The sequence below is a fragment of the Gobius niger genome (assembly GCF_951799975.1).
Source record: "Gobius niger genome assembly, chromosome: 2".
Lineage (NCBI taxonomy): Eukaryota > Metazoa > Chordata > Actinopteri > Gobiiformes > Gobiidae > Gobius > Gobius niger.
Window position 1 is genome coordinate 9,032,840 of NC_136853.1, and position 14,206 is coordinate 9,047,045.

At 40.9% G+C, this 14,206-nt stretch overlaps 1 protein-coding gene across 1 annotated transcript in view; it reads left to right on the forward strand.

The window, feature by feature from the left end:
• The window catches only part of igsf9a (immunoglobulin superfamily, member 9a), a gene marked incomplete at its 5' end in the record, with an annotated part of 123,514 nt that overhangs the window by 36,231 nt on the left and 73,077 nt on the right, over positions 1-14,206 (forward strand). Inside the window, 2 exons of the mRNA XM_079552236.1 lie at positions 1,277-1,413; positions 4,740-4,851. Coding sequence (XP_079408362.1) covers positions 1,277-1,413; positions 4,740-4,851 — 249 coding nt within the window. The remainder of the gene's footprint in view (positions 1-1,276; positions 1,414-4,739; positions 4,852-14,206) is intronic.

A 14,206-nucleotide genomic window follows, 5' to 3' on the forward strand; every position in this document is an offset into this window, starting at 1 on the left:
TCATTGAAAAACTTTTTTTTTTTTTTTACCTTTATGACACTGAAATATCATTTGCATAATAATTTGGAACGCAGTGTAACATTTAAGTTTTGTAAATTCCTCTTTCATTGTTTGACAAATCAAAAACAGGTATAGGGTCTAAAACAGGTCAAATCTCTGGCATCATACTATAGCCAAATGCATGTACTTTTAGCATTTAAATATTCTGCACTTTGATAGTGTAAACTAAATTATGACCAAATAAAAAAAAATGCTTATGCTGAAGCTCAAGTGTTTCAGAGAAGCAGAAGACACCGATTTAATTAAATAAAAGGCTCAAAAGGCAGGATCATATACAGCAGCGGGGTGTGCTCATAGTGCTTTTCTCCAAGTCTGTACCAGGCAAAAGGCACAAAGGAGGGACACCACTGAATAGGCGAAGGGCCAGTTATTGATTTTGTTATTCCTACCTGTCTTTTCCTTCCTCAACTGTCCCGTTGTTATGAGGAAGCTCCTCAGCTGCTCTCCTATAGTTTCTGTGCTGATATCCACGGTGGGCGTAAAGAGAAGCATGTGTGTAGCAGCACGTGAGCATTGTTATGGTTATTTGGCGCATATGTCACCAACTCGCTGCATATGTACGGGCGTAACTTTGCAAACCTGGAGCCTTTGTAATGAGAGGGGCATGTATCCGCTGGATCAGCTGTTGTGGATCTGCAGCTTTTATAATTGCCGTGGTTTAAAGAGGCTGCAGCGGCGCACAGTGATTCTACTGAAAGAAATGCTGCCCCTCAGACAATGGGCGACCGCCCATGTCGCCCATATCAAAAACTGCCACTGCCTGAGCCACTTGGTTATGGTGCTCCATGTATGCTTTCCCTGCCAGCATCTTACACCCTGCAGTTAACACTTTACACCTGGGTCCTTGTCTGGTGTGGTAGATCTGGGCCTCTATTGCTCTAGTGCTCAAGGCCTGCTCCTGTGCAGCCATGATGAGCCTCTGTGCTGTCCTTCTGTCTAGCTCTGTCTAGCCATTGATAGGATTTGTTGATATCCTCCACTTCAGTTATGCTTCGCATGAAGGACCTTGAGCACCTTATCTTCCGGGCCTAATTAAACACATCCATGTGTTTAACACAATAATGCTTTATAATGCCAGTGAAACAAGACATGCTTTTTTTACACTCTTGCCTACATTTACAATGAAATATTATGTAACATTAACTCAATTACAGCATAACCAATGAAAAAAATCTGCCATTTGTTAATCTTGCATGTGTTTCATTTTGTGTTTCAGCCCCTCCCATGCTCACCAAAGCTCCGCCTCCGGTTGTTCAGGTCCTGGTAGGACGGCCGCTGTCTCTCACCTGTGTTGCTAGCGGCAACCCTGCTCCGGTTATTACATGGCACAAAGATGGCAGACTCTTCAAGATGGTAAACAGTGCCAATAGTAGAATAGTTTCAACATGTGCGCTTTGAATCACAGCCACAGATAAGAACCTAAATCTATAATTTCCTTTATGTTCACTTAAATTTATTGTAGTGTATACAATCTGTACAACTTAGATTAGTTAAGAGACTAAAGCGTTGTTCGCTCATTGGACCATTTTTATGTAGGGGTGGGAGGGAGCATGCTATGTGCAGCTGTGCATTTATTGGATAAGGTAGAATGCACTGTCATTGGCGTTATATTCCGTTTTATTACAAAGCAAGCAAAAAGAAGATTAACAAGAAGCAGTTTCCAAGTTTCAGCTTGGACATAGCCGCACAGCGCCACCTGTCTGTCACTTCCATACACTCCCTGGACTGGTTTATTTTAAAAGCAGTGAAACGTTCTTTTTCTGTTCGCATAGAAAGAAAGCTTAACTGCAACATAAGCCCACAGATATGTTGTTCATAAAGGAACAGCTCATTATGTGGTTTAAAGTACAAATAAAAAAGTCAATTGTGCAGTGTCTAATTTGCTGGTAAAAATTGTACTTGAACACAGAAACTGGATGGCTCTCTTGATTGCTGTCTTTTTCACACTTATTAGCACATCTTCAGTCACATTTCTAATTATGTCTCTCGCCATCGCAAATGGAACCTGATGACAAAAACAATGCACAGCTAAAGCCAAAAGAAAGAAGCAGAAATGTTATAATTTAGCACAGCGCTCTCTATTCCATTCAGTGATATCACCGCGTCTACAGATGTATGAATTATATTAGTAAAGTGCCAGAGAAGTTCAATAGCTTTCCAGATAAAGGCTGACTCCCACACAAAAGCACTCTAAACCTGGCAAAGATCAGATAAATGCTACGCTGCAACAGCTCTCAGTGCACTGCGGTGTGAAGATATAGAGATTAGATTTTTTAAACTTAGTTTCACTCCTGCAATGAATTAATACATATATAAGTTTTGAATAGCACTTTTTGAGTCTGAGAAAATTGCGCTACAAACTCAGTCCCACACTCAGCAATGACGAGATTCACTGCCGCCATGGCCGCCCTTCCATTCACCCATCTTTTTCAGCTTAGATAGATACATAAATACTTAATTGATCCCGATGGGAATTGTGCAGTAGTCTCTTGCTCACATTCACACAAACAGAGCAGGATCTACAGAATTATCCGGGGCTGCGTCGCAGAGGCAGGCTTCAGGATCTATCTACACCAGCCTGTTGTGGCTCCCCCTGCTGGTGGTGCGTCCATAAGATCAGATCAGATAATCCTGTATTGATCTCACAGCGGGGAAATTCATTTGTTACATCAGCTCTCAAGAAACATTCAGGGTGTGCAAAAATAGACAGGAAATGTGCAAACAATTAAACAGTAAATAGAGGTGTCTTATGTACAATGGGTAAAAAAGCTTGAAGGGGCAAAAAGTATAAATAATAAGAAAATAAGAATTAGAACATACTATAAAATGTAGAATATCAAAATGTCAGCATTGGCAGTGCAAAGTTTACAGTCCTAGTGCAGGTGAAAGCGCATGCACACACGTTGCATAACTTCGGGGCTGCTTTTCTCAAAATTACGTTTTTTGCTTTGCTCATGCAACAACCTCACCGCTTTAGTAGAGCCTACGGACTCCAAACATTCCAGTCTTGGACTTAACAATGTTTTGAAGGTTTTTTAGCAGAATTTTTTTTATATCTAATTCCTAGCCTGATTTATTTAGGTTTGAACACCAAAAAAAACAAGGCAAAATAGTATTATTATTATTATTTTTTTGTGTTTTTTTACAGATTCTTTCACTTATGAATAGCTTATACAAAAACTAAACAAGATCCAAAATCCCCTCTGACAAAAATCTTAGTAACTAAAATGCAAACAAAATAATACAATACATTTACACCTGGGTCTATCCATTATTTAGATTTCATCGCTGGGACTAAAGGCATTTTAGGCCATTTTTCGGCATAACATTTCTTATTTTTATATGAAAACATAAATTACAGAAAACTTTTTTTTCTTATATTTATGTCAGTAATCTACAGCAGAAGTGTCAAATGGATATCACAAAATGTTTTCCCGCTATTCACCTGCAGTGTCTCACCTTAAAGGAATAGGCCACCTTTTTTCCATACTGAGATATGTTCGAGTTGATGTTTACCTGTCTGGTCTGTGTGCGTGCGCTCAGTCACGCAAATGTTAGCATTTAGCCTCTCCCAGCAAAGGTATAGCTCCAAACTGAGGCGAAGTTTGAAGCTACCAAGCTGTTCCACGTTTTCCCTATTTAAATACAGTTCCGTGAAACGTTACACGATCCAAGTCTAGTTACACAAAATGAAACGTCAAACTTCTAAGCGGATAGAAAGGGACACTATATTGTGAGGCGTAAAAACACCTGGAGTACTTGGACAGTAATATCATCAAAGGTTCCAGGTTACTGTTATTACGCCTCACAATACAGTATAGTGTCCCTTTTTACAGAGCGTTACTGAGCGCACACACAAAGACCAGACAAGTACGCATTAATTCGTCTAAGTTAAGGTAAGAACATACCTCAGTATGGAAAAATGGTGGCCCATTCCTTTTACCATTTTACAATGTCGTTCTCTCATCAAAACCATATGCTTAGAGTTGTGTCTTGATCCACTCAGCTTTGTCTTGGCTTCGGATGGCCCAAAACGTCACTGTGGTGAGCTATTATTAAAAAAGCAGGTGAGCATACCTAATATTATGAGTCACTCTATCGATGTATTCCTCCGCCTCTGTCCGCAGTGTTTACTGCCCACTGGGGCGGGGGTAGCAGGATGCCTTCCTGCACTATAGCTAACGTGGCTTCGAGTGCAAAATAAATGCGTTCAACAGCTGAAATATTATGGAGGGCCCAGCGATATGTGAATATCATACCCCCACGGACCTGGCTCAGAGCAGCTTCGAACACTGGGAAACTCCCGAGCTCCCAAGGCTGTGTGCGCAAACATCCCATGGAGGGCGGCTTTAAACACGGTCACACTCCTGAGGAGTCACTGCTGTGCGGGCAGTACTTTGGCTTGACTGAACACACACGCATTTATATAATTGCAGTTCTTAACACACTTTAATAAAATTAAATGTACCTGCAGGCCACCATTTTCTTGGGAAAAAACGCTTGGAACAGCATAGGCTGCTGCGGCTCATAGACCAGTGTACCAGTGTATGTAAAAAATATATATATATATTTTGTTGGTGCTGCTTATAATCAGGTGCACTCAATAGGCCGGAATTGACCGTATATCATGCTCTGTGGGATATAATGTGCCTTCTATTTCCGTGTGTTATTTTTGACAGGGCGGAGTGTTATCACTTCCATTTGTGAGCGCAGAGTCTGCTGGACAATACACCTGCCACGCCTCCAACTCCCAGGGAAATGTGAGCCAATCCACCCGAGTCAACATCAAAGGTCAGTCTGAGTGTGTCTTTATCTAGGGCTTTTATTGACTTCAGAGCAGGTCTACTCTGGCTATTTGTTTGCCTGTCATTTATTATCCTATCATTCAGAGATTTAAAGCACTTTTGGGCACACTCCAGAATTTCAGGTTTGATCTTTTGTCACAAAAGCAACTCAACAGTCGCAAAACAGTATTAAATAAACACTGAAGTGATATCAAAAGTGCTCATAATGCTCGGCTGGTCACTGACTATGCGGCTTTTCACTGTGGACTATCAAAAATAAGGCCTTTGGAAGACTACCAAATGTATTTAATAATGGTGGGAATCTATTACATTTTTGAATCGAGGTTAATCATGGCCATTGTAATTAATTAATCACAATTAATCACATTTAAGCATTATTTGTTTAGGGGTTGTATTCGGACTCAAAAGTGTCAAAAGTATTTAGCTCGACTGAACATTTGTCCGGTGCGACTGCCCTGATCCTCCCCACACACCCCTCATCAGACAACTCTAATCACAGTAAACAAAATAAATATTCATGATTTAAATAGTGACTAAAATGAGTACCATCATCATTGTGTCATGTTATCTATAATAATGCACCTACATTTAATCATAGAAAGAACACTATACAAGACATTTAATACGTGTGGGTCTAAAAAGGGAGGGCCTTGCCAGCTACCAAAAGGCAGTCAGGGAGGCTAAATGCCAATATCTCTCAAATATTGTCTTCTCCAGCTCTAGCAACCCTAGGGTGCTATTTAACACCACACAGTCTGTGATTAGTCCATCTGACAACGTGCTGAAGAATGTTTCTGAATCCACATGTGAAAGCATTTTGTGGACAAAGTGGTGTCAGTGAGGATGAGCATTGGCTGTAATGCTCACTCTGTTGACTTTATACTCCTCCACTGCCCCCTGCTGTTTTTGAAGAGTTTGAGCCTGTGACACTGACTCTCCTCTCTGAGGTGGTGTAGGGGATGAGACTCACAAATTGTCCTCTGTATGTCATTCCATCCAAAGTTCTCAAACAAGTTTTTTGGCACTGTGGGCCCCTACCGTCTTGTTCTGTTCAATAGCTGCCTCAGCACTGGATCTGTCTCTGCAGCCTTCAAGCATGCTGTGGCTATGCCACTGTTAGAAAAAACGAATCTTGATCCTGTTGTTTTGTTAAATTTTCAATTAATTTTCAACTAAGGTTTGAGAAAAAGCATTTTCTATTCAATCGCAGACTTTTTTGGACCATAATTCAATACTGGAGAAATTTCAATCGGGCTTCAGATCATGCCACAGTACGGAGTCAGCTCTGCTTAAAGTGTACAATGACATTCTGCTGTCTTTGGACTCAAAGCAGTCAGTGCTACTGATGATGCTGGACCTGACTGTGGCGTTTGATACCGTGGACCACGCAGTTCTCCTCTCCCGGCTGGCAGAGCATGTTGCTGTTCAGGGCACGGTCCTGCAGTGGTTCAGGTCTTACCTGACTGACTGGAGCTTTGTTGTGAAATAAATGCTGTGGCCAAAGCCAGCTTTTTCCAGCTGCGCCTCTTGACCAAGGGGAAGCCCTTTCCCTCGCGCCAAGACCTAGGAGAAGGCAACTAGGGTTAGTTAATCAGTTCTCGGTTCGATTACTGCAACGCTCTCTACTCTGACCTCCCACAGTCATCACTCCACTGGTTACAGTTAGTGCAGAATGTAGCAGCCCGTCTTCTCACCAGTTATATTCTCATACAGCTATATCACTCCTGTCCACCCTGCACTTGCTCCTGGTCCGTTTCCGGATTGATTTTAAAATGTTAATGTTTGTTTTTGAAGCTCTTCATGGTCTCGCTCCGCTATATTTAACGGAGATTTTGAGCTCACCGGTCCTCCGATCAAAAGGTTCTGGATGAGCCCAGGTCCCAGTACACACAGTGGGGCAATCATACCTTTATGGTTGCAGCGCCTAAACTGTGGAACATCCGGCCCCTCAGTCTGCGTGTTCTCACAGATCAGTCCCTTTTTAAGTCCAGATTAGCTTTGAACAACTAGAACGCACTGATTAATGTCTAGGATGTAATCATTTTGTGTTTATGTGTTGTTTTGTCTTTCTGTAAAGCACTTTGGTCTTCCTGGTGTTGTTGTAAAGTTCTATATAAATGAACTGATTGACTGATTGAAAAACCCTAGGCTATTTCTAATAAAAGAACTCCGACATAAGTAAGAAGCAATAACAAAACATCAAATAGTACGCATGGAGACTATGGAGCGCTCATGCAGTTCCTTTTGGACGTACCCCACTCACCTGCACAGCCACTCGGACAGGTGGCGAACCCTATCGCTGTTGTCCTTTACCTTTTGCTGCACACTGGAGTGGAAGCAGCAGGTTGCCCTCCTGCGCCTGTAATGTGGCGTTGGGTGCAAAATGCAACCGCACTTTAGTTTGACTGAACGCACACAGGTTTAAAGAAAAATCAAATCGAATAAATCTTTAATATAATATATTAAAGTAAATGTAAAGTAAATGTAGGCCACCATTCTCTTGAAAAGACTGCGCTTTGTTAATTGTTTTTTCCTGTAATCAAGCACCATTAAACTAACTAAGACTCGAAGATTGTTCAGTTTTATTCAGCAAAAGTATTACTATCTATAACAAAATGAATAGTCAATTGATGGGCCAAAACCCCTGTTGGGAGTATTATCCATCAAGATTACACACAACACTGCCTCTATCTGTATGCCGGATACCATTCATTTTAGCTCTCGTCTCCTTTCTCACCCGCTCCAGACACTTACTTTTTTATTTGTTATTTTTTTGGGGAACCCAATGTGGTTTGACTGACTGGGAGCCTCCGCAATTTGAATCCGTTTCTCCCCATTGCGTCATGAGACTAGAGCTAATACAAACCCAAACATCGCCCAACGCTTTGCCTGTCGCCTCCAAGATAACGCTAATATGATGATTCCAATCTCCACTGGGATCTGCAACTCCAGATCTGTCATGATGATACTGCCGGCTCCGTAAAACTAAATCTGTTGAGTATTTTCAATGGAATAAATGCATGCGTCGGACAAAAACGTTGGGGTCTCAACACATTTGCTGGCCACATTCTGTCAATCACAGCATAGTACAAGCTGTTGGAGTTTGATATCCTTCCACAACATTTTTATTTTTATGGACGAGCTGAACTGACATGGAAGTGAATGAAGTTTATGGCTCTTTAGTTTTCATTACAGTATTAATGCTTGTTTTTGAACGAGCCATGGACTAATTTGTTTCCATAGAGAAATCTCCTCCCCTGATCCAATATTGTGATCAAATTGATTGAAAGGGAAGGATCCATTTTTTAGGAATGTAGGGTCTAAATGTCTTCTTCTGAAACACTGATGTGACACCATGGAGGCACAAGAGGCGCTACAGGAAACAAAAAAAAGGGCAAACGAGGAGGTATCCAGGAAAGACTGGCAGCTAAGCCACATAAGCCTTCCATCACTATTGAGGAGGACAAAGATGAAGATGAGAAGGAGCGAGAGGAGGCGGAGCAGACGAAGTGTGGTGGGATTTGTGCAGGAGGAAGATGAAGGAGAATCTGCCGGAGCTGCCCAGTGCGGGACCCCACACTCTGAAACAGGGACAAACCCAGGAGGTCGGAGCACCGTTTCACAGGAGCACTGAAGGCAGCCAGCTGGGTTTCCTCTGGGTGCTCCAGTTTTCCCTTCCTCCAAAAACATGCTGGTCAGGTTGGTCCACAGTCGCAGCGCGCACAGTCATACAGTCGCAGTGGCTTACTTACATTTTGTTGATGTGGAAGAAGAAGAAGAAGAAGATCTTTATTTATGGAGAAACCGATAACCCTCTATCTTGGTACAGCTGCGTTTTTTGCCTTTTTCTGTGAACTGCATTTGTGTTTTCTGTGTTCCACATTGTTTTACTGGATGCTTTTGTACTTCTTTGATGTGTTTTTGAGGGGTTCTGTGGATTTTTTACTGCAAAGAGTCCATAATGGTCCTGCAAATTTCTTCTTCTGAAACACTGAAGAGGCACCAAGGGCCCCCCACACCTGCAGCACAGTGGAGGCGTCATAAGAGGAGCTACAGGAAACAAAAAAAATGGACAAACGAGGAGATTGTGACAGACTGTCGTGGAGCAGAGGGAGTTGTGCCGGAGGAAGAGGAAAGAGGAGGTTTAGGAGCTGACCAGTGCAGGACACCATACTCTGGAACAGGGAACATCCAGGAGACGGTGCACTGCTTCAGAGGAGCAATAAAGGCAGGCAGCAAGATTTCCTCCGGGTGCTGGTCAGGTTGGTCCACAGTGGCAGCGCGTTCAGTTGCAGCGGCTTAGGACTAACACCGAAACACAATTCCGTTGTACGGTTGTACAATGACAAATAAAGCTCTTACTTATTTGTGACTGATATAACTGACTGAATAAAAAAATACAACAAATAACACATGCAGACATTTCTTTCCAATTACACAATGCTTATAAATAGTTTTATTTATTTATTTTTAAATATATGTTTCCTTTTGAAGTTTGTGTAAGTGCCGCTCCATCACTTCAGAACAATCCTCTGACCTGATGAGGGGAGAGTTTGCTTACTTGATCGAGTAGTGTTTTTACCCGGCCAGTATCCGCCTTACACAATTGTCATTGTCTGAAGTATATTATAAGCACTGCATAACTGAGAAGACAAATAAATCATTTTGATATATGTGTGTGTATATACCGTATAATTTACATTAATGACAGTAACAGAAAACACTGACACAAAGAATCATGACTAAATACAAGGGCGTAGGTTTGGTTTTGCTATTGCTGGGGACACTTATATGTGCATATATATATATATTTTATTCTTTTTTTTATATATATACAAAAAGATAATAATGGTTACATTACAAAACCATAACAGAAAAAAAAAAAAGTTAATTATTCCATTTAGGCACTGGACTAGCCGACTGTAATACAAATAACATTGTGCAGTTATCCGAAAAACAAACAAACAAACACCAAAACAGCGACAAAACACAGACAAAAAAACGACAAAAGAGCGACAAAAATATGAATAAAAAGTGACCAAAAAAATAAATGGATGAATAAGTGACAAAAATGCCACAAAAGACCCACATAAAAGTGAAAATATGACTACAAAAAAATAAATTAAAAAGCAATGAAAAAGTGGCAAAAGAACAATGTGACTAAACTGTATTTCAATATTGTTTTAAAAGAAAACTTTTTTAGTGATAATTTGCAGTAAAAGGTTTCAGCAGATCATTTTCTAAATAATTGGCTGCACCTTAGAGTTTAATTGACTATACGAGTTTAAACATGTTAAAGGATCTGTATCATGCTATTTTAGCCATTCCAAAGTAAAGTATAGGCATTTATATGATATATTGTACCTCTACCACTATTCTGTCCCTCTGTCAGTCATTCGATATTCTATTGATAAAGTGTTTTCTGGAGGTATTTTTCAAACCCGGAAGACACAACGCTTCGATTTAGTTAGCCCCGCCCCCTCTCTCCGCACATACAACTTTCCCGTAATATAAATAAACAGCAATAAGTGAAGTTACTTCACAATGCAGTTATAAGGAGTTGACATCTGCAACACAGCTTCATAAATGGCTAACACACACGCTAACACACAAGCTAACACACAGGCTAACACACAAGCTAACACACAAGCTAACACACAAGCTAACACACACGCTAACACACAAGCTAACACACAAGCTAACACGTGTTTTGATGAACTCACCGCTCTAGTCCATTGCTGTTTACATTATGGGATCCACTTTGATTCTGGTGAAGATTCACCAAACATCCATCAGAGACAGTCACAGAAAAACACTGTTTTGGTGAAAGTCGCCGAATCCCGGAGAAAAAAACAACTTCTGACGAGTGGCCTCTTCTTTAGCAAGGTTGAATAAAGTTCTCGTAGCCAAACGCGCTTCATTTTCTCCGTGACATTATTGTTAGGTAAGAAAAAAGAACAGGTGTGTCCAGAATAGGTTATAACGAGCTCCATCTTCACAGCTGCAGCGCAAACATGACGTCTGTTCAGACGCTCAGGGATGTGTTTGTTTTGGCCCAAGCTGACCTGGAAGCACCTTGGGCACATCCTTTTTTTTTTCTCTCTCTCTTTGTTTCTCACTTACAACAGAAATAATGAAAAAGCTGTTTTACAAATAAAAATCAGGCCGTAAGCATTGAATTAAGACATTACATTACAGACGTCGAGCACTTCTGTTCCGCTGTGACGACACAACTGAGCACGTCAGTCGTTCACCAGGAGAGGGCGGAGCAGCTGCTCAGAGAGCAGGATTCAGGAGGATTTCTGAGAACTGCGTGAAAGAAGCCAAAAAACACTCTGGGGGTGTTTTTGATAAGGAAATTGTATAACAACATGGCTAAAAGCTCTAAAAAGTCAATTTTGCATGATGTAAAATTATGTATTTTCACCCGCCAACATGTTCCAGCCATGTCCTAATGTCCTAATGTGTAGAATAAGCCCAGACCTATTCTACATCCTGCACTGTCACTCAGAAAGGTCCGAAGTGCCGTCATGCATGAGCTTAAAGGGACTATAAGGAGTTTGAAAATGTTAAAATTAAGTATTTTCCTCCCCCTACATGTTCCAGCCATGTCCTAATGTGTAGAATGAGCTTAGACCTGTTCACCACAACTGCCTCCAAAATCCTGTAGGGTCACTCAAAAATGTGTCACTTCGGCCCGAATTGCCGTCATGCACGAGTTTAATATAGAAGGTGCAGTTACACATATGGCCTGAGGTGGCAGTAGTGAGTATAAAATGGCGAACTTGCTTCCAGCCCCTTTAATATAGAAGCTGCAATTACACATAAGGCCTGAGGTGGCGGTAGTGAGTTTAAAATGACCAACTTGCATCTAGCCCCTTTAAGGGGCACTTTGAGTAGTTAAAGACTCAAGGGGCATGCTAGGGCTTCTTGGTCTTGATTATAGAAAAAAATAATACGCATGATTAGTAATTATTGAATTAATTAAATCCAATAATTAGTCATTTAAAAACACTGAAGGAAGCAATTCTTTACCTTGATCCGAAGCACAACTCATCCCTCCTTCAAATACAAAACAGGCAAAAACATTGCTGAAGGTTGATCGACGGCTATCCACGGAGCTGTATATTTTGAAGGCGCATGTCGAACCTGAAAGATGAACTTATAGGGAACTTTGAATAAGCCGACATTGTATTTTCTAACCAACAAAGTGTAAGACAGTGATCAGGACTATGACTGGGTGAGGACCAAAAAGCTCTTGTAAGGGGCGGTATCGGGTATACTTTGTTCTCTCCAGACCTCAATGTATGACCCGTAGTGTCTAAAAAAAAGCAACATGACCGTGTGCACAGATGCAGACTTGTTTTCTTTAAAAAAAAAAAAAACGCTAAAGCAATGCAAAGCTATAACTTACTTAAACGTTTGCAATGATTGGAGATGGCAAAGAGCAGGTCTGTGACAGGTCTGAGCCAGGACTAAACCAGAAGTTACTAAACCGGCACTAAACAAGGACTGAATAAGAAACCAGAGTTCTTAGCAAAGAGAAGAGCACAACACCACAAACAAGAAAGATTGCGGTAACACTTAAGATTACAGCCCGCGAGTTCCATGTGTAGGTACAGGGAACCCGAAAATAATAGCACATGCAAGTACAGGTAAAGTGCAAGGTTTAATGAAGGAGTACAAAGTGTAACAAAGATGTACATTTAAGGTGTAGTTGCAGATGTTTTGGCCTTCATGTAAATGTGCATGCCTTATAAAGGGCATAGTTTCATAAATTGGGGAAAATGACCGCATAACTAATGTGCAAACTTTAACATAATAAAACAGTGTCATGATGTGGATCCTTCCCTCATTTTGTCGCTACTTAAGGCGAGACACGGCAGGTGAAAGTATTGATTTTTCACGTAGTGGTCGAAGTGGAGATTTTTATCTATTTTCCTCCCTTTACATCTCAGTTTTCATGTCAGATATAAAAATGACAAAACTCACCCCGCATGATGTTTATTTTATGATGTTTTGTCGCCTGCGAGGCGCGGGCTAACTCGGAAGTAGCTGCTGCGCTGCGTAGAAAGTCCGTCTTTCAAGCGGGTATTCATTCATAAATATTGACAGATTTTACATCCACGTGTCCTGCTAAGGGGCCCCGTGTTGACGCTATCACCCAAATATGGTATTTTTCCTCCTACGAGAGGCCTGGTCAGGCCTGGTGCGGAAAAGTCGGAGAACGGGCCGTGCATGCGCACTCGCTACAAAACTTCAGGGCTGGTTTTCTCTGAATGAGAGAAGCCCCACTCGGGCAGCGGGTCAGCCCTTATAGTAGCTCCCACAGACTCCAAACTTTCCTGTCTGATTCCTAACAATATTTTGAAGGTTTTTCAGAGGGATTTTTTAATATCTAATTCCTAGCCTGATTTATTCAACTTCGAAACCAAAAAAACAGGCGGAATTTCAGTTTTTACAGATTTTTTCACTGATGATTAGTTTATTGAAAAACTAAACAATATATCCAAAATCCCCTCTGAAAAAATCTTTGTTACTAATATGTCAAAATAAAACCATAAATTTTAATCTGGCTCAATTCATTATTTTGATTTCGTTGCTCAAAATATAGGCAATTTTGGCCATTTTAATGCTCAAAATGCCTTATTTTTATGTGAAAACATAAAATGACAGAAAAAAAGTGCAATACATTTTTTTCTCATATTTATATCTGTAATGTTCAGCAACAGTTTCAAATTGATATCTCTACATTTTTTTTCTTCCCCTATTCACCTGCAGTGTCGCGCCTTAAGTGGAATTGTTGCTTTCTGTTTTGCTGTTTTGTGACATCCTGTATGATACTTTTTAAACCCATGTTATTTTAATTCAGTTACCAGAAAGCAGGCATCATTACAGTTGTGGCATTGAAAAAACAAAAAAAACTAGACAAATGGTACACAGCCTTAATTAGGCCGTAATTGTGTTGGAAATGATCTACCAAATACCTGCAAAAACAAAAAGTACAATCCCCCCCGCATTGTAGACATAAACTTACTAAGTGTTCCGTCCAGTTTGGAGGCACAAGAATGTAGAATATGCAAATGCCAGAGTGTGTCATTGGATTACACCGACACACTGCTGCATAATACTGCCGTGGGATTTCATTCTGCCATCCTCCGCTCCTCCCACTCGCGCTGGGAGAAAAAAAAAAAAAAACATAAATCATTGGCTTTAAGCTGTCTCCTCCACATTTCCAACGGTTACAGTGGCCACATTGAGTTAAATCGTATTATATTGAGGCCAAATGCGTCGAGGTTATCTGGGCTTTGGCTGCGTTTTGGTGCCACATGGATTAGGCT